Source organism: Anguilla anguilla, chromosome 8, assembly GCF_013347855.1.
Source record: "Anguilla anguilla isolate fAngAng1 chromosome 8, fAngAng1.pri, whole genome shotgun sequence".
Classification (NCBI taxonomy): Eukaryota; Metazoa; Chordata; class Actinopteri; order Anguilliformes; family Anguillidae; genus Anguilla; species Anguilla anguilla.
Genome location: NC_049208.1, coordinates 24443646 through 24468789, shown reverse-complemented (window position 1 = coordinate 24468789; position 25144 = coordinate 24443646). Strand labels below are relative to the sequence as shown.

General features: G+C 46.7%; 2 protein-coding genes across 5 annotated transcripts in view; both read right to left on the bottom strand.

The window, feature by feature from the left end:
- Positions 1-15479, bottom strand: part of clasp2 (cytoplasmic linker associated protein 2) — a 76939-nt gene extending 61460 nt beyond the window's left edge. For all 4 annotated transcript variants that reach the window (XM_035428803.1, XM_035428805.1, XM_035428806.1 and 1 more), the window contains exons 1-2: positions 14573-15479; positions 3349-3427 (exon numbers count right to left, since the gene is read on the bottom strand). In XM_035428803.1, coding sequence (XP_035284694.1) covers positions 3349-3427; positions 14573-14770 — 277 coding nt within the window. In that variant the 5' untranslated portion in view covers positions 14771-15479. The remainder of the gene's footprint in view (positions 1-3348; positions 3428-14572) is intronic.
- Positions 15480-20405: 4926 nt separating this feature from the next.
- The window catches only part of fbxl2 (F-box and leucine-rich repeat protein 2), a 45371-nt gene continuing 40632 nt past the window's right edge, over positions 20406-25144 (bottom strand). Inside the window, exons 8-15 of the mRNA XM_035430938.1 lie at positions 24470-24596; positions 23368-23442; positions 23070-23200; positions 22472-22532; positions 21579-21623; positions 21244-21300; positions 20696-20908; positions 20406-20538 (exon numbers count right to left, since the gene is read on the bottom strand). Of these exons, the coding sequence (XP_035286829.1) occupies positions 20431-20538; positions 20696-20908; positions 21244-21300; positions 21579-21623; positions 22472-22532; positions 23070-23200; positions 23368-23442; positions 24470-24596 (817 nt within the window). The 3' untranslated portion in view covers positions 20406-20430. The remainder of the gene's footprint in view (positions 20539-20695; positions 20909-21243; positions 21301-21578; positions 21624-22471; positions 22533-23069; positions 23201-23367; positions 23443-24469; positions 24597-25144) is intronic.

Below are 25144 nucleotides of genomic sequence, written 5' to 3'. Positions count from 1 at the left end.
CTGACTGAGACCAGCCCACAACATACAGGGCTGACTGAGACCAGCCCACAACATACAGGGCTGACTGAGACCAGCCCACAACATACAGGGCTGACTGAGACCAGCCCACAGGCTACAGGGCTGACTGAGACCAGCCCACAGGCTACAGGGCTGACTGAGACCAGCCCACAACATACAGGGCTGACTGAGACCAGCCCACAACATACAGGGCTGACTGAGACCAGCCCACAGGCTACAGGGCTGACTGAGACCAGCCCACAACCTACAGGGCTGACTGAGACCAGCCCACAACCTACAGGGCTGACTGAGACCAGCCCACAGGCTACAGGGCTGACTGAGACCAGCCCACAGGCTACAGGGCTGACTGAGACCAGCCCACAGGCTACAGGGCTGACTGAGACCAGCCCACAGGCTACAGGGCTGACTGAGACCAGCCCACAACATACAGGGCTGACTGAGACCAGCCCACAACCTACAGGGCTGACTGAGACCAGCCCACAGGCTACAGAGCTGACTGAGACCAGCCCACAGGCTACAGGGCTGACTGAGACCAGCCCACAGGCTACAGGGCTGACTGAGACCAGCCCACAGGCTACAGGGCTGACTGAGACCAGCCCACAGGCTACAGGGCTGACTGAGACCAGCCCACAACATACAGGGCTGACTGAGACCAGCCCACAACATACAGGGCTGACTGAGACCAGCCCACAGGCTACAGGGCTGACTGAGACCAGCCCACAACCTACAGGGCTGACTGAGACCAGCCCACAACCTACAGGGCTGACTGAGACCAGCCCACAGGCTACAGGGCTGACTGAGACCAGCCCACAGGCTACAGGGCTGACTGAGACCAGCCCACAGGCTACAGGGCTGACTGAGTGGTGAGTGTCCCCTCCAGCAGAACACAGGAGCTGAACACGCAGCTAAGCACGCCAGAACCACAGGTGCGGCTATCACAGAAGCACGTTTCAGGCTCGGGTCCCGGCAGCCTAACTGCGGGAGACACCGCCTCCACCCCAGGGAGCGGAGTCAGGGGTGCAAATGTCCGCTCGCCCCAGATCAGACACACAGGTGCGACCGTTCAGGAGAGAGGCGCGGGGGCGACTGTCAGAGGCAGCCTGACAACAGGTGGCCCATGCTGCCAGCCTTCCCCTTCCCCTTCCTCTTCCTCATTAGAGCAGCTCCCGTGCCGTTTGTCCCCACACTGCAGATGGCTGATCTCCCAGGTGCAGGAAACGGCCCCCTGACCGTCTCTTTCTCCTTTTAAAACACGCACTCCGCCGCCCGGCCGCAGGATCTGAACCAGACAGCACGTGCCAGACGAGCTCTCCCGCGAACCACGTCTGCGCCGTCAGCGTAAAACACAGCCCAGACAGCGAGGCGGACTGCGCACACGGCCACACGGCCCGGCCTGCTCAGCACAGCCCGTTCCTGCCTTCAGCAAACCCTTCATTCACCCACTCACTGAAACACAGGCAGCGTGGGGGGACACTCATCTCACCGCCTGCACCATGACCTCCGGCAGCAGAGTGATGACGTCACCGATCTGATCTGCTGGTGCTTTTACTGCAGATACTTTAACAGAGCGCACGCATACACAAACACACACACACGTGCACGTGCACAAACATGCACGCTCTCACACGCACACGCACACATACAGACACACATGTACACAAACACATGTGCACAAATATGCACGCTCTCACACGCACACATACAGACACACGTGCACAAAAGCGCACACGCACACAAACACACACACCCCCTGGAACATTCCAGCTGCATGCCACCAGTCTGTAGGAGGAGAGGACAGGCAGACGCAGCACAGGCCATCGTCCTGTCAACGGGGACCGTGACGACCAGCGACACACGCACACCCCTTCTGGCACAATGCATTACACAAGAGCCCTCTGCCCTCCGCCCTTACACACCGGCCCTCTGCAAAGCTCCATAAATAACAGAGCTCCTAGCCGTCAGCGCCGCGCTTCTCCCCGCGCCGCTCCGACGCGACCCTGTGAGCGACAGCTGGGGCCGAGTCGCCGCGCGGGCGCCCCGACGCCGTTCATTTATTTAACCCCTCGGCTGCAGAGTCACAGCCACCGCCGCCACTCTTCTCCCAAACGCATCACGCAGGCTCACCCCCAAAACGTGCCAGGGAGACCCAGGGTCGAGCGCAGGGCGATTAAGGCTCTAAATATAGGAAAGGAAAAGGAATCTAACAGAGGGATTCAGAGCAGAGTACTTTATCTGGGTTCAGTCCCAGGACAATGCCTGCAGACTGCAGAGGGGCGGGGCTATAATGAAGGACATTCAGGATGCCCAGGTAAGGGCACCCCTACCCATTCAGGAGTGCTACAAAGAGGCGTGCCCAACTGCCAAGGAGGCGGGACAGGAAGAGCACAATTCAGGCCAGCCCACCCACTCCACCAAAACACCCATTCAACTGGACAGAAAACCTTTAAATGCAGACTCATTACATTACATTACAGGCATTTCGCAGATACTGTTATTCAGAGCGATTGCACAACTTGTTACATAGCATTTACATTGCTACCAATTATACACTTGGATATACACTGAAGCAATGCAGGTTAAGTACTTTGCTCAAGGGTACGATGGCAGTGTCCTACCCCGGAATTGAACCTGCAACCTTTAGGTTACAAGACCACCTCCTTATCCACTATACCACACTGTCGTTAAAACACACAGACGTTACATCTACCTGAACTGACCTCAACCTCTATCCAATGACACACAGGCCCATATAGCCTAATGCAAACTAATATGAAAATGAGAAATTCTCAGTAAACAAACATGTGTCCTACATTATTTAACTCCAGCATTTTCCCTACAGAACACAGTCGGTCAATGATGCCATTTTGCATCTGGCTGACTGCAGTGAACTTAAAAGGGCAGTTCACCCAAGAAAAAATAACAACTAAAGCTACATTTCCACTAGGGTTGTCCAGATCAATGATACATCTAGGGATTGGCAATCATCATGAGGGATCTGCAATCTCTACTCCATGAGTCGATTTTTTGACAATAAAAAACAACAACAACTATATATATTTATCTATTATCAGAAGGTGCTGGTTCAGCAACACACAAATCAAACAATGAGAAGGTCAGCAATAGCTGGTATTTTTTTGAATAATCAAAAAAGAAGAAAAACAAGACTTTGACATTAACGAGAACTCACCGAATCTCATCAGAACTGTCTGGATGGACAGATAGCACACCAGGTAAGTGGAAATATAGCTTTATTTTATATTTGGGTGGAATGCCCCTTTAGGAACAACAGCCTGGAGACTCCAAGACGATGGCAAAATGGACATGGCCTACCTGTTCCTATATAGCCTCTGAAGCGCTCTGCCAAGCGATCCACAAAAGCTCCAACAATGTCTATTCCCAGCAGCGCCACCTGTAGGACAAGGAGTGGAGGGATTTGAGACAGGTCAAATGCTAAGAGAAAAAAACACACAATTCATTTTCAATTGGACACAGAGAACATCACTAATACTGACTGAAATGCCTCTCTATAATGGATGTTTTTTTAAAATCAGTTGACATTAAAAAAATGTACTACTTCCGCATTGGCTATTTAAACTGCATAAAGCCCAGCCCCCCAGCCATTATCCTGCTTATTCAACAGCCAACAGACAAAAAGCACAATTATAATCAAAACACGCGTTTCAAGCTTCCTCTGCAATTCCACTTCCACTGCAATGGAAATGTTCCTTAAGTAGCGTATTCCAGGAAATATCCCATACCACTTAGTAAAGAATGTGTCATTTTAGTCCCTCTAGCAATGGTCTTACAGCAAGTGTGTTGATGAATAGCTAGCTAGCAGACTATTGAATTATATTCAAAACAGAGGCTAACCTATAAACAGTCAAGCTATAGCTAGTAGCCTATATCAACTCTCTTCAAGCAGACAAGCCGTGGAAAGTATGATATTGTAACTGTTGGCTTATTAGCGCTTACAAATTTCCAGTTTATTTATTGAATCAGACCGCTTTGCATTAATTTAGAATGGTGACTTTTGCAGCCACTTCATAGCCCAGCGTATATGTAAAAAGAATGCATACGTCCCAGCCAATCAGATTTGACTATTCAGCAAAGCCACTGTATATTGGTATTGCGGGGGTGCAATATTTGAGAATTACATTCTTTGTATCATGACACGTTGATCGTTTGTGTTTATTGACGCAATAGGCTAAGCATTAAGACTTTATTGCGATGGAGAAACTTGGGTATTCATGTGCTTTGTTACGCACGTATGCATTTTCTATCCGGTAGTGCTACCCGGCCAAGATGCCTCCTAAAAATAGATTATTCCCTGCGCAAGCAATCGATTTGGAATCAAGCGTATTATGCGATCACTCCATCCGTGAAACAATTCAAAATCACCATCCTTACCATCTATATGCCCCCAAAAATCACAGTCGCTGGTTCAACAAAAAGTTAGTTTCATTTACTGCATTTCGACCAAATTTAATGATCAAACCGCCATCACCTCACAATCACACATGCACATTATTTCCAGGTTAAAGGTCATACTGTGATGAGTAGGCGTTGTTCTGAATGTGCACTATGCAACTTGAAACTTAAAATGCAGCACTTAAAGCAAAATACATCAAGGGTACAGATGAGTCCAAAAGATTTCTGGGGCACTTAGAGGGTTGTCAATACCGCCCTGGATTAAGGGCGCAGATCTGTGGGGCGTGGGCGTGAGGAGGGTTTAAATTTCACCGAGGGAAGAACAGGGGCTCGCTCGTGCAGACAGGAGAGCACTGTCGAGTCTGGACGGTAATAGAGCAAAAATAAATCAGCCATTCTGTCTGGCCCCCGACACACCGCTCGCGCTCTCCCGTGTCCACCTTCCAGGAAAGCCTGAGACATGGGAACGGCTCTCTGAGAACATTCAATTTCACTCAAAAATCACTGCCTCAGCACAGCACTGAAATGCGGAGGAGTAGAATGTTAAAATGTGTCAGCTACCAGCACAGCAGTAAGCCCATTAGACAATGAGCTGATAAGAACAAAGAGAAGCGGAGTTCAGGGGGAATGCGGGCTCCAGGGCTTCCACTACCAGGCTTTCAAGCAAGGAGCAAAGCTAGATGTGTCTGACCCTGTCTGTCCCTGTCTGTCTCTGTCCGTCTGTCTATGTTTTTAGAAACCAACCTAATTTCTTCTGTAGGTGGAGGACAGAAACCATGGTTACAGGCCAGGTTCTCAGACAGCTCCGCCCCAGAGCCGTATCAGTGAGGGCCTCACTTACAGCTGGACAGGCACTTTCCCTGGCCAGGCCTTTCTGAAGAAGCCCAGAGCTCCTCTGCCACTGGAGAGGACAGGGTTAATGCAGGCAGGCCTGGCTACAGGCAGGGGATAGTGTTTCAACAGCCCCGCCCTGCCCCTGCAGGTTCTCCCACAACTCTGCACATCTCAGAATAAGGTAGGCGGAGTCAGGCGGACGCAAAGGGGCTGGGTTCCAGGAAGCGTCTACAGGATTGGAGGACTGGAGTTAAAAGGACTCTCAATGCGGAGATGTGGGCGGAGACTCTGTGGGACAGCGCAGCCAGGATTCTAAACCCGCTGTTGGCAGCGACGCAGCTGAGGTCCAGCAGTGACCTTGGCTGGCGCAGTCCTCTCCTGCTGGTGCAGCATAACCCCAGGGGTGCGGTATCTCTGCGGCCACTCCCATGAGCGAAACGGGACACCGGCCTGCGCAGCACGGTTTGTGCAAAGAACCCACAAACCGCAAAGTGGGTCTCCAGATAGCAAAACACTGGTTCTCCAGCAGAAAAACAGAAAACCAGTACTAGACCCCCTCTAGGGTTATAATTCTGCTACTGTGGTAATCATTGGCAATGAGCTAAAAGTTAGCTTCCCAGCTGCTAATGCCATCAGAGCACTGTGAAAAGGGTGTCAGCTGTTGTCCTGCACCCTGCGGGAGATTATTAAGAGCCCTTTATACAGATTTTCAACGGATTCTAAAGAGGCTCGAACTGGCAGTTCCTCTCGAATTACGTAGCACACCTGTGGTGCCGCTGCTGAGCTGCGTTTATAAGACTGCCATCGGAATACAACATAATTGATACAGTCTTCTTCGCTCATTCTTCCTCCTAATTACAGAGCCTAATTCTGGGCTCACAGAGTAAGCAGCCATCACAGTCCTGAGCTTTAATTAAAAGCTAACAAAGTTCCACCAACTTTCCAGACCCGATGCCCGTTCATTATGGAGTAGCCGTTATCACAATGCAATCCACATGTTGAAGGACCGCACTGTGTCTCAGAGAGCTGCTTCCTCTAACGCAACGAAACATAAAAGACTGCGTAGAAGAGGAGCATCGACTTATAGCGCAGGCTATACTGGAGTGTACAGGACAAGGAGCGGAATACCTCTGCATTAGCCAGGTGGGTTTCCCTCCATGGAATGACTGAAAGGAATCCACAAATACCTGCAGACACTGCGACCCTCCATGATCAGCCCAACCAAGGACAAAACAAGCATTCCAAAAACAAATCCTAGATGTTAGTCAGGGGCTGAAGCCCAATGATACAAAACAGACCGGTGCCAGGATTTATCATCTTAAGTCACTGTTTAGGTCATTTTTTCCAATAACATCCACTAACACCCTCACAGTTGACGAGGCCAGACGTGATTAGGTAATAGAGTCTTTGGCCTGTCTCTCCCCCACGCTGCCACGCCCAGCCACGAGCCATCAGCCCGCGCTGCGGTGTTTGCAGGAAGCATGGCACAACACATCCTCCAGGCCCTGAGCGCACGCCGACCCCGCTGGAGCCCTGCAGGGGCCACAGCGTTCAGCAAACCGCCAGCGTCTGGGAGGGGCATCCATTACGCAACCGGGACGCGTGTGCCCGAGCCAGCCTTGGGCCCGCCCTCCAAACAGCTCCCATGCGCTTTCAAATACTGTTAAATCACCGCTGGCCCTCCATGTCCTCAGAAGCCACAAAAGTGTCTGAGTGTGCACGTGAGCGTCCGTGTCTGTGAGTCAGCGTGACGTCAGAAACGGTTCCAGAGCGAGGACTTTCAAGGTAAAGTGCTCGCAAACTCACTGGTTCAATGAATTGCACGTTCAATAAACCAACCGCCGTATTTAGTTTCATTTTTCATTCTTCTCTGCTGGTCAAAGTTCCAAAGGTTGTGAAAAATGCGTTCTTCAGCTATGTATACCTCCAGCTTAAATGAGCTTTTGCCAAAACTTCACCCTGCCTTCCCCTGGGGACTGAGCACAGAACAATAACCACCCTGACAGGTGTGTAACACCGTCTGAATTTCCCCTCCCTGCAGATGTGCTGAACCATGTTTCCAGCGCTCGGCACTTTTACAAGAATTCCCGAGCAGCAGAGGAACCCTAAAAAAGGACAGAATCTGGCCGGCTCCTCTCTCGCCAGTTGTTTTTGGCAATGTCGGACAAAGCTCAGCATTCCGAAGACATACCGTAAAAATATCAGGTCGCCAATGAGGAGGAGGGTTCCCACACGCATTACCAATTTTAGAAAAGCCAGGGGAAGCAGGGCCTGGGACAGTGTGCACGTTCCCTACAGTGGTCCCTCCTCAAGGGCAAGAGAAACGAGAAGAGGAGAGATGGGTGTACTTCACCCATGACCACCAAACAAAAACTCAAACCTAACAATAGCAGCACAAGCAGAATACGAAAGGCAGTCTTCTCCTGATTTACGGAGTTGTATGGAGAGATGACAGTAATGCATCGAGGCAAAGGGGTGTATTATAAATAGGGAGCTAAATATGCCAGGGTCTGGACTGAACATCAGCGGACTGGACTGACACGAGTCAGCAAAGCAAGAATGTGCGATGGAAAAGCATGCTGATCCCGGAGCGAGCCCCCCACCCTCAAAAAATAAACAATAACAAAAGAAACAAGTTTAAAGCAGAGATGGTCAACCTGGGTACCACAATACCAAAATGGCAGGAGGACTGCAACTCGACAGCTTCTCCTAGCCATGAAAAGTGGATCCGTGCTCAGGGAGGCGTAGAGGAGGCGTGGCAGGTGCAGATCTGACAGGTTGGGTCTTCATCATGCTCTTGTGGCCGCCAGCAGTCCTCAGCAGTCTTCCACACAGGAGATTACAGTGGACCACGCAGATCACCCCACCCCCGTCTCTTTCCCTCTCTCTCATCTCTCCACTCCAGCCATTCTTCCCATTTCTCACTTTCATTTCTCATGAGTTTCACCAAACACCTCTCTCCATCCCTCTCTTTCCCACACGGTCTCTCTCTTCTCACCTGCAGCATTACTACTGCTGCACAGATCACTGCTCACACATTACTACAGCATTACTACTGCTGCACAGATCACTGCTCACACATTACTACAGCATTACTACTGCTGCACAGATCACTGCTCACACATTACTACAGCATTACTACTACTGCCAAGACCACTGCTCACACGTTACTACAGCATTACTACTGCTGCACAGATCACTGCACACATGTTATTACAGCACTACTACTGCTGCACAGATCACTGCACACATGTTACTACAGCACTACTACTGCTGCCCAGATCACTGCTCACACATTACTACTGCTGCACAGGTCACTACACACACACATTACTACCACTGCACAGGTCACTGCACACACATTACTACCGCTGCACAGGTCACTGCACACACATTACTACAGCTGCACAGGTCAGTAAACACACATTACTACAGCATTACTACTGCTGCACAAGTCACTACACACACATTACTACTGCTGCACACATCTTTCTTCTTTCAGATTCTTTCTTTTCTGTTTACATAATCCCTAGTGTCCAGAAACTCAGGGACAACACGGAGCATCAAATTGGATCATCAGAAACTTAGAAACATTAAAACTTCAAACAGGGCTGCTCATACAATGCTGGGTAAAAAACAGATACTCACTCACACACATCCCAGTTCCCAGAGCATCTTACAATGCCTCTGTATGCAGATATCCCCACTGGCTGCAGCCACACTAATCGCACACTCCTCAGGACCTGCAGACCAGAGCACCATATGGACCTTTCTACCGGGACCTGGACCCGGTCCAGTTACGGGTCACCTGTAGGCGGGGGTCCAGAGGGGGTGGGAGGGGGCTGCAGGCTGCCCGGGGCAATGACACAGGGAGGGGGCTGCAGGCCATATGTGCTGGGAGTGTGGATAACCACCATGGTAATCACACAAACCCAAGGCCATGCACTGCACGTGTTACTGAGGAACCCAAGATGTTCTTTGTGACACAATAGTTAGACAAGCAACTTCAGCCCCTCTCTGTGCAAGATAAGGGTAAGAAGGACATTTCCACAGAGAGAAGAGAATGATTGACACAAATCACCATCATGACCTCACAGAAAATTTGCTCCAAAACATAAACATAAATCATAACTCTGCAAAAGCATATGGAAGCATGGTTAATGTATATTTTGCTTAGATTCTCTAAATACCTCTGAGAGATAAGATGGTAAAGTAATTCTGAATTGCACGAGCCTTCATTTTACGTTGCTGGTGCCTCTGGAAGTGAAGTGTAATGGAACTGAAGCTATAGTTTTAATTATGATTGAAACTGGAAGATGATCAGATAAATAAAACCTGGAGTTGAGCAGAAGTAAGAACAGGAAAGGACCCAGACGGCGCAGGGAGGAACTGTTAGTTAAAAATGTGAAGCCACCTTCTTTCTACTGAAACATTCAAAGCGACTCGGTGTGAGACGGATACAATATTTATGGCCACTGCAGTAGCGCATGCATCTGCAGCACTGTATGCACACGATACCAGGGCAAAGAGCCATTTCCACTTCAGCCCCTATAATCCAACCTGCAAAAGCCAAGGAAAATAAAATGGGGGCCGAGAAGACAGTATCCCTGATCCAGGCATTTGGTCCTCCACTGTTCAAAAAGGAGGAGAAGGCCGTAGTGAGAAAGTGGAGCCTACAGCTGGAGCTCTCATTCTACAGGCTCCTCACTACGTACATCGCCAAGCTCCCATCAAACCCTAAACCCAACCAGACTTCTTTTGCCTCTTCACATGGTCTTTTGTCCCGCACTCAATGAAGGCATGTGCAAACAAAAAAACAAACAAACACGCGCTTCAATTTCAAAAACGCAAGCTCCAGCTCCACCCTGCAGTCAGACCTGGTGCGACAATGGCAGAGGAGAGATTTTCCTCATGAATAATTCATGACTGCGGCCTGAGGGGGAAGCATCTGCCGCCTGCAGCACAAGGGCAGGGCGGAGTCTGAGGGTCACCCTGCCTCCTCTCCAGGTCCATATAAAATAAAATCCCAAATGCAGTGTCACAGTATTGTGGGGTGGGCATTTCACAAAATGACTTGAATTCTGGGGACAGATTAGGCCCAATGAGACCTCACTGGAAGATACACAGCAAGTGTCCCAGAGGAAGCATCCCAGACCTGTTTGAATATTTTTAACAAAGCGACCAAGGTTAGGAGGATTGCCCAGCACCACAGGCGGACCCAACAGTGCCTGTGCCCGAGCGCAGAGCCAGCACAGCCTCAGTGAGACACAGCTGAGCATGGCCCGTGCGCTCAGTGCTGTTCAGAGAACTCCTCAACACTCACATATCAATAACTCGAACAGAAGAATAAATTAAGCATGTGCACTGTACACTGTATACAACCTGTTCATTCAGTGAGCCAGGATCGCACAGAACCTGATGTTCTAGGGAAGGAACAGTCTCGTGATGACCGTGTGCTTCCCAAGCGAGAAACCCGTTTGCTGTGTGTACACAGTACACACCTACAATTCAGCTCTAAGCTCCTCACTGGGAGTGGGGAGCAATGACAAATCAATGTTTTCAGTCAGTGGCGTACCGGAAAGACATGCTAGTTCACACATCTTGTTTCTGATGTGACAGGTTGGTCCCTGGACCGGAATCAGAAATCATACTTCCAACGCATGCGTTCCTTCTGTCAGATTTATGTCCAATATGCATTCCGCAAGACAGCATGGCATTTGTTTACAACTGGTGGCTCATTTGAAATTGGGCAGCATGAAAATAAATTCAATCAAAAAAAAACTAACAGAATAACAACTTAACCCTGATTCAAAGCAACTGAAACATCAAAACATCCTCATGTTTTAAGTTCGAAATTCTAAGTTCTTTTGAACTGAGCCTCTCCTTCAGTCGGTACCAGCTCCTCTGAAATACACTGTGTGGCGGGTAATATGGAAACTAGTCACTGGCTCGTGAGCAGGTTTGCGTCAGAGGTGATTCGGTGCACAGCCTTTACAAAGCTGACTTTCTAAATAAAGCAACGACAGAGCGTTGTTGTAGCTGCCATTTCATTCCAGCAGTGGTCCAAGTCTCCACTGGGGGATTAAAATGGTTTCGTTTGCAAACGTGGCTCCATGAAGCATGTCTAAAACATACAGCTGAATTAATATCAATCAAGCAGCAATTCAGAACTCAAGCAACAGGCACTAAACAAGGTAGACCTGCCCACTCATTTCTGTTCTGGCTGGCTCTCAGCAAAATAAAAGCCAAATGCTATCTTCTAACTGGTATCAAAATGAGACCTCAGGGATAGGCCAGGATGCCAACAGCTAGCCTAATTTTCATCAGTATTCCACAGACTACAGCCTCTACATAGCATAACCAATGCAGCCAATGGTCTGGGCATTTATCAAACTATCAGGCCTACATCACGAGGCAGACAATCTCCTTTGTTTCTGATTGGTACTGATGAAAGCACATTCTTTTCCTGGGTTTCTGGGTATTTGATTGGCACAGTACTTAGGTTGCCACAGCGCCAATGGTGCACAGTTGCACAGGTGAGTGGGTCCATCCTGTTCTTGTGAGAGTCTTTACTAGTTATTTTCATCAAACCACCTAAAATTTGTGAGTTAGCCTACATTATTTACCACACCACACCCATTACACATAGCTATAGGCCAGGTAGATATAGCTGAAGCTGGGCGAGTGCAAACATGGTGGACGGGCCCGGCCAAAATGCTTTCAAGACGGGGACTGACAATGAGATCCAGCCAAATAAATAGCAACCACCATGCTAACCCAGGTTAAGTGATGTGCATGCTTCGATCCTCTGCTCTCAGCTGTAAGACACCGCACACACGAGGCCACAGTGCAACAAAAATAGTCTGTGGACCGATAAGGAGGGACATTGGGAATGAAATAAAAATGTAATGGTGATACCGCCGCAGTTGGTGGTGATGTAGGCTAATCTCTCTACAAAGGGGGCCGGCCGGGCAGCAGGTTCTGGAGCCATGGCTTTACTGTGAGCGGAAGCGCTCTCTCCGCTCTTCCACACCAACAAGCTTTCAGTCATCCCTGGCCCTTTATTTCATCCACAGCCAGAGGAGTGAACAGCACAGGCAGTCTGCCTTCTGCAAACTGCCATCAAGGCAGAAATGTGCCCTGCTACCCCACCCCCATCCCCATCCCCCCTCCCTGTCGCTGCCCCCACCCCCTCCCCTGCCGGACAGAGTGACTCAGGAGCAGAGCATCGACTGAGCGCTACCCTCAAAAACATGAACTCATTCAAATAAGAAAGACAGGGGGAAATGTTTGAATGAAAGCACTTGGAGGTGTTCAATAACTGCAAGTCAAAGCTCAGTATTAAGTATGTGTTCAATATTTTCATTTTAATAGATCAGTGGGTTGTAGTTTTTGGGAATAAGAAATCAATCATGAGTATGATTAACTGTTAATACAATGGTGGTTCAAATGACAAGCCTTCTGACACACAGCAATGCTCTCTCTCTCATACACACACACGCACACAGACAGAGACACACACGTCTCTCAATTTTTTGTGATGAGACTCAGCTGCCCTGCCGAACACAGGAATTACACCATTGCATCACGCCAGGCCTGGGAGTCACGGCGACCCAGCTGAGAAAGGGTGGGCGTCCCCAGGCACACTGCCCCTCCCCCTGATCTCACACAGCCTTACGCAGCAGGAGCAGTCCTCCGAGACAGCCTGCGCATCCTGCAGGTGACATCATCGTCTCAGCCGTTCCCGCATCACAAGGCAAACCGTGCCTCTGGTATTCACCTTTCCGACCACAATCATCCCCTTCACCCGCGGCACAGCTCGGTCAAACCCACCCTGTGCTTTTCGCCATTTGCCAAAAACCAGCTCACCCACCACACAGCCAGTTGTTTCTCCTGGTTTTCATATTTTGTTTGTTTGTTTGTTTGTTTATTTATTTATTTATTTATTTATTTAAAGTGGCTTTATTATACCGTAAATAGAAGTGATCATCCCCGTTCCCCACACAACTTCAGTAACCACATCCATCAATCATCCACTCCCAACCTTTTTTAATCAAAGATTCTCTGGTTTCAGCACACTGCCTTCATCACAGTGTTATTCCACCTTCTTTGTATACATTCTCCGTACTCTTCATTTAATCATTAACGTAAGGAACATAGGTATGTTCAATGACTAAAACACTGTAAAATATATTATTCCAACAGTCTGTATGCAGTTTAGTTTAGGGTAGCTAAAAGGTCCCTCCCCCCAGTTTCGTTTGTACATGCCCAGTTGAATAAATCATTTCAACAAAAACGTACTTTGCTTGCCAACCAAATAGCATTACTCTAAATCAATGCACTTCAAACCCACTCAAGAATTTACTTACAAAAAGTTATTGAGCAGCATGCACCTCAATATGAACATGTTCTAAACACAGATATGCAGCTTACATAAACTGTTTTGTTAGCCAACTATGTTAGATAATATTCACACTCTGTTCTGATATAGAGAAAAGAAAAAATGTGAAATAGAGACCGATTTGAAACAATAACGGGTCCCATCCCCCATCCTCAGGTCGATAATTACGCTCTGGCAACCGTGAAGTACCGTTTCTTATAAGGATAAATAGCCAAAATACATACTGATGACAAAGGACGTTTACCAACACTTCGTATTACAAACATATTTAAACAAAAATACTATACATTTTCCTTAAAGTATGCATGTAATTAATACACAAATCCACGGTCAATGTTTGACTCAAGGACTGTTTTGCTGGCGCGGTGTAGTTATCGATAGCAAACGTTAGCTTTGTTCATTAAGACTAGCTTATGAAGACTGAAATACTGCTTAGAAAGAAGTATCTGTCTGTTGATTTCTCTGCTAGATGTTGGAGGCTTAATAAAAAATAAAAACACGTCACCGTGAACAGGTTAAGGGCTAACAGTGTATCTAACGTTTGTTTTTTAAGATTACTGCAGTAAACTCACTTTCGCCAGTCCCCCCACAATGACCGGCATAATGCCATGTTGCTAACTTGCACGTAGCGACCTAGCTGCGTTAGCATACTGCTTAGGACATTTTGACCACAGGAACACCTCCAAATAAAAATCTGCGAGGTGCAAGTACATCTAACATCACTACAGTCAAATACATATGGGTCAATAGAACTATAAAATATAACAAGCTGGGCAGATCACACTTCATTAATGATCCAATATCGATGACAAAACATTGACCAAGAAGAAACATCAAGCAAGCATGATAGCTAACTTAGCAAGCAATACCAGATATCCAAGGAGCACTTGCCTTGTAATTGCTTGAATTCACCCATCCCGTTAGCTCGTCCATAGTTTTATCTAGACGGGATTTGTCCTGCTCCACATCGGGCGATCTTTGCGGATCGTTGAGGAAGTCAATGAGATCTTGGCCAACCTGTAGTCGCCGAGCCACGTCCTTCTGCAAAACTTGCTGGTAAAAATACTCCATGTTATCATTTTCTTCCATTGCTGCTGTTCCCAATGTTCTGCAGGTCTGATACAGCAAGGTTGCTAATAGCGGTATCGGTCTTAGCTAGCGCTGCAAAGTTTGAAAGCTAGCTGGGTTGCTAGCTAACTCTTTCAGACACGCTAACTATCCAAATAAGCACATGGACCGGCATGAAATCCCCTATTTGGCCGATTTACCACGGTTCATAAACTTTTGCAAAGTTGTTTTAGAACTTGGGACCTGAGCTCGCTGTCCGGACAACTTCCCCTGTTCTCTTTAAATGGCTATCCGTGGTCTATTTTGTACGGGGATCAGCCAGCCAGAAAGTTCCAAAGATACGTGTTTGTGGGGGAAAACTCTAGTTTGACGAAGATCTACCACCCGCGATGAGGTAACATCGACCCTGGTTCACTTCTCATCGCACCGCAACGCTCTGCAAACGTTCGCCAACTGGCTGGCTTGTTCTGCTGCTAACGGGTTAGCTACCTTGCTAAGTCGCCACCCCTGGCGATCGCTGACATTTGTATTTCTATCAGTTACAATGTTTTATCGTGACTTTACAAAAACAAAAAAGTTGTATCAAACCTCCAGAACCCGCCTTCTACTGGGCTCCCCGCGTTCTATAACCACTAATACCAAAATATTCGCCCGTCACTCAAGAATTCAAACGGTTACCCGCCTCCCAACAAAAAGTGTCAGCAGCTGCTCGGTAGCCAGCTTACTACAGGGAAGCTATATGGGTCTTACGGCACCGCACAGTAATCCTAAACATTGCCTGATTTAAAAAATAATTTATAAATACTTTATAAATTGGGTTTTAAACCTTGTGCAATTTTATCACTTTGAATGAATTTACACGTTATGCCATCAGTTGAAATAGCTTGATAGACACAAAAATAATCATCAGGCACGGCATATTCGATTCCAGAAGGGACCTTTCAACCATTCGCTTTTAAAAAATGGCGCGACTTAGGCGACTAGCTCGTAAGGCACCTGTCTTCTTGTTAACGTTAAGCTTGTAATGAAGCTTTTATTCGGCAGTAGTACCTTATTAAGTTTAATGTTTAGACATAGCTGACTAGCTACCATGTACAGCTCATGTATATTTTGTATAATAAATTTTTAAAAAAGAAAACCGATAGCCATGGGTTTTAAAATGTGTACGAAATGTTCACTATCAAGGCTACAATATTTCATTGGTTGGTTCTCTGATCGGGGACCTGTTTCACAAAGCAGAATTATTGCGTTAGCTGGATATCTGCACTGAGTAAAGCTCGGAACCCTCTCAAATCTGGAACATGAACTGAAGTAAAACGACCTGTTCCGGGTTTTACCAGAGACTGTAAAAAATACAGGTTTTACTCGGCGCAGTTATCCAGCTAACAGAGTAATGCTGCTTTGTGAAACACCCCAAGAAGTTCTTGGCCAATTTAATGGAATACAGAATCCTCATGCATAGGGCCATCAGTTTCTCTCCGCTTGTTTTCTCGCATTGTACTTTAGTCCTCCGCCTGCTGATCAATGATGGTGAAAACCAGCAGAGCCTGCGGCTCGCCAGAACCAGGAGTGAGGACCACTGGCTCAAAGACATGCATTTAAACAATTTGTTGCTTGACTGCCGTTGGAGTGCCTGTAGTGTCCACTGGAGAATAACCATTTAAATACAAGTTTAAATCCTTACAGCTCTTGTGGTGGAGACAAACTAGTTATTGTCTTTGTCTCATTTATAGCTTCATATCATTGTTGCTTACTCTATTCAGTAAATAATGCTTGATTGGAAACTCTAAGAAATATCTAATATGCCATAAATTGGAAATATTATAGGACTCGACTGGATTATGTTTCATTTTGTTGGATTTGAAATTCTCTCTCTGTTAACAGGTAAAAGAGACAACCAGTCCAGTGAATCTGAAATTGCAGTTGGGTACAAAAGGATTTGGTAGTAGAATTCTACTTATATCAGCAGTCACCCATACGTTCTGAAGGCTCATGAGGAAATGCAAGCAGTAAAAAAGCTCACATTTCCTGTTTTGAATGAAATGCGTCTTCATCACCACAGAACTGAATAATTGTCATGTTGGCCAATCAGAGGAAAAACCATCCGGGCCCTGGAGTTTGGCATTGAGAAAGCATTTTCCTTTTTATTTCTTATACAGTTGTATGTTCATCCCCCATTCACTAGAGATGGGGGGGAATGTCACTCACCGCTATCGGAGCATATGCAGCCAGCTGCTTCTTTTCAGGCTGCAGCCAATTATCCGAGTTGTACAACCATATGACTGGAGGACTGCACACCCTGTGCAGCTGGTTCAAGCAGACTGCAGGACCGTGTCCAAATCGGCAACCTTGCCTACTACTGAATATACAACTTGTATACTCAATACTAGGCCAGTGTGCTGATTCGCACACAGCCCAGGTATTTCAATCAGTGAAATACCCTGAAATCCAAGTGCAGCCCTGGTTTTCTTTTCTTCCAGGTAATGAACTGAGCGAAACTGGACAATACCGACTGGTCAGACTGTCTTCACACCTGACTTCCAGGTAGGGTGGGAAATCTAGCAGATATTGGCATTCAACCATGATTTGAGTAACAGGGCCCTACTGCATGAGGAGGTGAGGGATTCCCTGTCAATGGAAACTCTCCCTCATTGGTTAATACTTGAGTCAATTATTTGTCAGCACGTTGGAGTGCCAGTCACAGTCGATTCTGTTTGGTGACAAATAATTTAATTCTGGACTTGGGGTTACGTGTCTTATATGAGCCAGTGACTTAACTTAATATGTCACCGTCACCCCATATATGGCATTTTAGGACACAGTTAAAATGCATTTCCTTTTTTATAAACAAATTAATTTACTTTTCTGTATGGAGTAATAGCCAGTTGCCTTCCTTCAGAAAGTGGTGAAACTGCCATATTTCAGTCAAAATTAGGTATGAAAGTGTTTGGTGAGGCTGTTGTGTACAAACCAACACTACAATTTCAGCTTTAGATTTGTATCAAGATGTTAACATACATTTAAGAATTCCATATCTTCCATGGAGCACTGAGCTGCCAGTGAAATAGCTGCGATACTTCCGGAAGTTTATCATTTAATTTCTGCTCAAGATAAAACGGGCTTATGTTCTTTAAGGGAACCACCTGGAGAAATTCTTGGTAGATGCCCAAACATCTCTGACATGTCCCATCATGCTCTGCTCAGATTGATAACTCAAGGAACTGATTATGTGACACACTTTGGAAACTTCTGATTAAAAGATCAAATTTACATTGGTGACAAGCTGGCCTCTTCTTTGGCCTGAAAAACAATACCAGCTTTTCAACGTACTTCAGGAAGGCAACAGACCTGAGATAAAGAGTATTCATGAGATCAGTTTTGTCATCAGCAGCCTACAGGAGACTTCTCTAAAGTACAGAATAACAGCTCAAAGGCAGACCAGAACAAGATCAAACAGGAGGAAAACAACCGAATCAGAGCCAGTACAACCACAAAAACATCTTTCACTTACTTCATTTTTAAATGAAAGATTACATCCAAGAGACTGGGAATCAGTCGTCACCAGTTGTATACTGTTTTAAAAAAACTATACTCATCTTCCTCTTCAAAAAATGAATCAACAAAAGTGTAATTAGCATTAGATAGGTAGGGGAATTGGCTATCCCTATGAACTTGACCCTGTAAATAATACTGTATACTCATGGAGATTAATGTAAGCTCTCCTCTAAGTGTTTACACCCATTAAAATGCTCACATACATGGATTCATACATTTAATCTTAAGTGAGGAAAAGTTAATATAATGAATCAATAAACCCTTGTAAAAAATATATATTATGGTTAATTCAATTGCAGAAACACGCTTCCACCACTTTTTTTAACGACAGTTGAATTACATCATTCAGAATGTGGCATGGGGGTTGGTGAGTTGGCAAGATGGTCTGCTCGTGAATGAGAGGTACGTCCTGAACAGCCATTGTTGGGATTTGGGCATGTTGAAATGTGGCCTGCTTTTTTGATGGTTCTTATAAGAATCTTCTGTACGCTATGCACTTTAGATGGGTGCACGTTCCCACCAAAGTAATTGGAGTGACATTTGCAAGTGAGTGAGTGAGTCTGTGTGAACTGTAAACACGAATGTTGTTATGTGTATCTGGGAATGAGTGTGCTTATGAATGGGTGTCTGTGTGTTTAAGTGATTGTGTGTATCTGTATGCGAGTATGCACCTCCATGTGAATACATACAGTGGTCACAGCCAGTCACCTCTGGGGGTGGAGCCTGTTCTGAGCGTGCTACTAAGAGAACTTCACCCACAGCAGTCTGCCTTACAAAACACAGCAGGGTCCCCACGTACTTCATACTCTATTCCAGCAGGTAAATCAGCACGTAACCCAGTTACATCATTCAAATGTGCATAATACATACACACACACACACATACACATACATACACATACACGCATGTATACCTTCTCACAACAATACATAAACCTGCACTGTGCTCAAGAAAATGATCAAATCTGTTTTCAAAAAAGAAACTGTGTGCTACTAATTTGAGGAGATTTCTAGAGCATACTTTTATTTTTTGTTGTTGAATTAGTCTCATGTTGCAGGCAAACTGATTTTGTTTCTTGAAAGTCTATCAGATTCTGTCCATCCTCCCAACTAGGGAAGTCCAGTTTATTCCTAAGGGTCCATTTTCGTAACAAGTTATTTTATTTATTTAAAAAAGGTACATCTTACCCCTGGAGAAGCAAAGCTTGGACAATAACAATTATCACTGACAAAAAAAGACTAAAATATAACTTTACCCCGAAGACTCCAAGAATAACTTGTCTTTGCTCTGGCATAAGATTCTTGTACAAACAAAAACAAAATCTCAAACTGATAGTTGTTGGATGCACAAAAAAAAAATCAATCTCAGATTTCCTCCATGTTTGGGTATTTTTTTCTTTTTTCTTTCGTTTTTTTGTTTTAGGTTTTTTTTTTTTTTTTTTTTTAAGTTTTACACGTAAAGTTTGTCGCTTTCTGCTCGATGGCGAAGAGGGATCCTGAAATGGCCACATCGAACGCTGTCGCAAAAAAAACAAAAAAACATTCCCTACATTCCCCCCGTTTGCACGGACACAACACCCCCCCGCCCCCCCCCCCCATTGATGACAGGAAACATTGTCCTTTGTGACGCTGCACGGAGAAGCACGAGAACACGAAGCTAGCTCGGTCTGAGGAGAGGGCGACTTGTCAAGATGGCAGCGTCGGCTGGTCTTTCCACAGAGAGGTGCATTGTCCTTGGCTCCTTTTGCCATTTTTGCGTCCGGATATTTCTTCCATGTAGTTTCCACTGCTTTGCCCCAAAGTCTGCAACACCACCCCAACACACCCCTACAGCCCCCCCACCCCTCTTCCCACTACATCCACATCCAACTGCCCCAGCCCCCCCAAAATGTCCTGGTCACAAAGTGCAGGGATGGGGGTGTGGCTATTTACGAAGTCCATCCCCCTCTCCTCTCCTTCCCCCCCTCAGCCCTGTTACCCCTGCCTGCATCCACCTGCCCCCTCCCTTGTCCAGGCAGATAACTGTAGAGATTATCTTCAGCATTGGTAACGTTGATTCACACTACCAGCACTTGTACACAGAGCTGCCCACCCACCCCACCCCACCCACCCCATGCCCTCCGCTGTCAAAGGATGATGCAACACCGGCAGAGCCGCTGGCCTCCACCATGCACTGAGGGAGGGGGCGTAACTGGGGCAAAGTAGGCATGGACTTTGATCTCCGGGAGGTGTGCCTGAATGAGGGAAAACACACAAGACAACGGTAAGACAGAGGCAGGCAGCTCTCTCACATACACACTCAGGATGCCATTAACCCAGACTCATCTTCCATTATACAGTGGCACAGATGTCAATGGCATGGTGCATTGTGGGAATTGTAGTGTGACTGACCCGGATCCTCTTAATGCCGGCACGGGTGACCTGCTGGCAGTCGTACAGCTCGATGCGCTCCAGGTTATGGCAGCTCTTCAGGTGCTCCAGCGTGACGTCGGTGATGAGTGGGCAGTTATCCAGCTCCACCACCTGCAGGCGCTCGTGCCCACAGGTGCTGTTGCTAAGGTGACGGATCCCATCGTCCGTGATCAGCTCGCAGTGCGACAGGCTCTGTGGGCATTGTGATGAGTCCGTTGCCATGTCACACACATACACGCACACTTACTCCAAAAACACAAATGTCTCAATTTTTCAAAAGAATCTCAGACAACAGAACTAATGATCACAGAAAATACAGATAATGTTGCCTCACACTGGAGAGGAGAGACAAACTCTACTTTAAAGCAGCTTTAAGGCCTGACTCTGATATTTTGGACCCACCCAGTCAAAAAGGGTACAATGTTGCTGGGTGACAACTGTTCACTAACTACTACAAGATCCAAGATTTCATATCACACTCCACAATCTCAAACATCGCCATCTAGTGGTGAGAAATGTAAACTCACCAGAGCCTGGAGCCGGGGACAGTGAATAGAGAGCTGAACCAGCGTGTTATCAGTCACCTTCAAGAGAAAGAGCGCAGGAGAAGAAAGGACAGGAAAGGGAGACAAGAAAGAAAGGACAGAGAGAGAAAGAAGAAAATGGAGGAGAGGGAAAGAAAGACTAAATGCAATTGGTGTGATAGCCTCCTCTAGCTTAAAATTCATAGAAGACATTAAGACACTCTGCTACCTGAACTAAAAAATAATTATAAAAAGGGTATAAATGTTATCCATGTAATATGTTTTTGCTTACAAAAAATGATTACAATGCAATCTACATTTCTAATCAGAAAACTTACCAAAATACATTCTTCTAAATCCATTTTTTCAAGCTCATGACAATTCTGAAAGAAAACAGAGGCTTAAAATTAATTATACAAAAAGAATGAAAATATATTAAAATACACATATATGCTATGGGATGTGGAGGTGTTAGCTAAGGGCCATTTTTATTTTAGTAGCAGAAAAACACATGCACACACACACAGAAAAAAACACAGCCTATAGATTGCGGTTCCAAATAGGTAAAAACACCACAGCCATAAACCACTATACTGCACAGCAAACACTCTAAGATGATCTGAATTCAATTAAGAGGAGAATATAAATCCCAGGGCAGTCTATTCAGTGGGAGAGAGCTGCTGACTCAGCAAATATGCCACAGAGCAACTAAACACAGCCCTGTGAATGTGCGTGTCTCTGAGCTGACAGTGACGCATTAGAACGTGCACAGCAGCACAGGGTAACACAGCACAGTCCACTCAGAACCCCAGAATGGAGAGGTGCTCATGGATCCCTAGAGGAGGTCCAGTCTGAATACAGTGTGAGGCACTGCCATTGCACCTTCCTGCAAGACACCCATAATGGGCGGGGCTACCATGCCCTGTCAATCACTGACTTGTGCAAGCCAATCAAACAGCCTCGTTCTCCACAGCGAGACAACACGAAGACTGTATGATTTGTTCAAATGGGCGATTCGCTGATAACATATGAAGGGCCACCATTTTAGGGCGTTCATGATGGCAGCCCCAGTCTCCCACTGCTGCTTAGCAGGACTTGCCTCAGTAAAGCACCCACACATAAGTGTGTCAGATTTTAGTCACCCAAAAAAAGCAACAAAGCAACAAACTACAATTCCCATAGGGCAATTAGCAGCACTTCTCTGTTGATAATATCAGAAGCATGTACTGACTCTTGCCAGAACTGTGAATCCTGCATCTGTAACATGGGAACACCTCGCTGCCTCCAGGATTCTGCAAAACAAACAGAAACTTTTACCAGTCACCTACCCCACAGCAGCTGCACCCAGCGAACAGCAGGAGTGGAGGACGAGGATGAGGCTAAGGGCAGGGGGTGGCTGAGGGTAGGGCAGGGGGTCTGAGGCAGAGGGCTGGGGACAAGGGCCAGGGCAGGGGGTCTGGGGCAGGGGGTTTGAGGCAGAGGGTTTGAGGCAGGTGGTGTGGGGCAGGGGGGGTCTGAGGCAGAGGGTTTGAGGCAGAGGGGTAGGGCAGGGGGTCTGGGGCCGGGCGTCTGAGGCAGAGGGTTTGAGGCAGGTGGTCTGGGTCATAGGGGTGGGGCAGGGGGCTTGGTCAGAGGGGTGGGGCAGGGGGCTGGGTCAGAGGGGTGGGGCAGGGGGTCTGGGGCAGAGTGGTGGGGCAGGGGGTCTGGGGCAGGGGTCTGGGGCAGAGGGGTGGGGCAGGGGTCTGGGGCAGAGGGGTGGGGCAGGGGGCTGGGTCAGAGGGGTGGGGCAGGGGGTCTGGGGCAGAGGGGTGGGACAGGGTCAGACTCACTTTAGCCGGGGGCAGTTGAGTCCCAGGGCGGTGAGGGAGGCGTCGGTGATGTTACTGCAGCCTGAGATACAGAGAATCTGTAGCTTGTGGCAGCCGCGACACAGGCTGACCAGGCCGTCATCCGTCACCTGCTGCATGAACACAGCGACCTGATGTTACTTCACTGCTCTGACCACCATTTAATGGCTTTTACATCCTTCTCTCCCCCACACTCCTCATTTTTAAATACATCTCCAATTCGCTACCCATCCCCATACACACACACACAACCCCCCCTTCATGGCTCCTACTGACTTACTGTGCATGACTGCATGTTGATTGTCGTCAGTTCAGGGCAGTACCTCTGCAGGTGTTTCAGTGCATCATCGTCCAGCTGGAAGACCACCACACAGACAGACAGACAGACAGACAGACAGTCACACACACACACACACACACAGACACACACAACAAAAAATTGGGCAAAAAGGATGAGTTGGTTACCAATAGCAGACAACTGTATCCTATATACATTTTTTTCTAAACCCTTTTTCTTTTCAGTTGCAACAAAATGTCAAAATAAAAAACAGCATTTACAATGCAGATGAAATCAAACACGTTTCAAGTGCCAATTTGTCTCACTATATTCTAAGACACTCCTGTCTTCATCTAATATTTCACAATTGTCGAGATGGGAGGGTAATACTCTTAATCTGCAGTACCAACAGTTGAACTGATGGGGGCAGCATTAATCTAAACAATTTGATTCTGAGCCATTCCTCTGCAATACCTTGAACGAACTTTTCTCAGAATACCCAAAGCAAAAAAAAAAAACACCATCAAAATAAGGGATAAGAGACTAAAGTGTGTTTTGGGAAGTAAGATCAAAGAGAAGAGATAGACTTGGCAGAGCTAGGGTTTATAAAGTCATTTACTTCAGTTTCTCTTTCTTGCAGAAAAAATACATTTCTGTGAGATGAACTGAGAGAGATCAGACAACTAACATAATTTGTAGCAGCAGAGTGAGTGGTGTTGGCAGTTATGGGTCCATGAGGCTTCATAAAAATCATAATGGAGCTTCAAATTACTTTACTGTCCAAATAACTGTGATCGGTTCATATAAGCGAGTGACAGCTACCACATGTTCCCTGTCACTTACGATAGCATAAAGCTTTACCTTCCCAGCATTATTAATCCTTTGGAGCAGTTTTTTGGAAGGTTTTTTTTTTTTCAAAGTCATTGTTCACAATTACCAGTAGTGACCGTTACATCAGCATTAGAATGTTGAGTTAAGAACATTCTAATCACACAGTTGTGATCTTACACCATAAACGGTGGATGCAGTTTTGGGTGTTTTGCAGAGCAGAATGCTGCAGCACCAGTCATGTGGGTGAGGGGGTAGTATGGCAGGGAAAGCTCACCTGGGTACAGCCCCTCAGGAACAGGGCTTTGAGGCCCCCGCAACCTCGCACCAGCGCCTCGATCCCGTCCCGAGTGATCTGGTCACACCACGAAATATTCAAGTTTTCCAGGCTTCTGCATCCCTCGCTGCAGGTGGGAGATAGCATTTATTATAACTTTGTTCCCCCCCCCCACCAAATTACAATTTCCAAACCATGTCCCTACAACCAACAGTACTGCATTTGTCTGGAGATGCCTGCTAGCACATATGCCCTGCCCATCTGCATGCCTGTCTGTTCATATCCCAGAAATGCAGTAATGTCATTTCACCACTAGAGGTCACCAAGGGCTGATGGTCTGAATTTTAAAAATTGCACCCACACCCACAAACATACACACCTCTTTTGGCACAACAACTAAGTGTCACTGCTGTAGTGTTTTTTTCACATGCTGCATGTGGCTGGAGCGAGGACTTTCTCTCTGACAAGGATCTGAACACACTCCTGTTCAAGAACACTGCATGATCTGAAGCTACATGTACAAGTCCAAAGCTGTACTCACATAAGAGCTACACACTTACAACTAAAGCAGTTGCTCCTGTGCTCAAGTCTGACATACTAAGAGTGTAAAGAGTGATTCACAAATGTATATAGGTTCTGTGTGCATGAGACCCTACATATTATATAGATGTGACA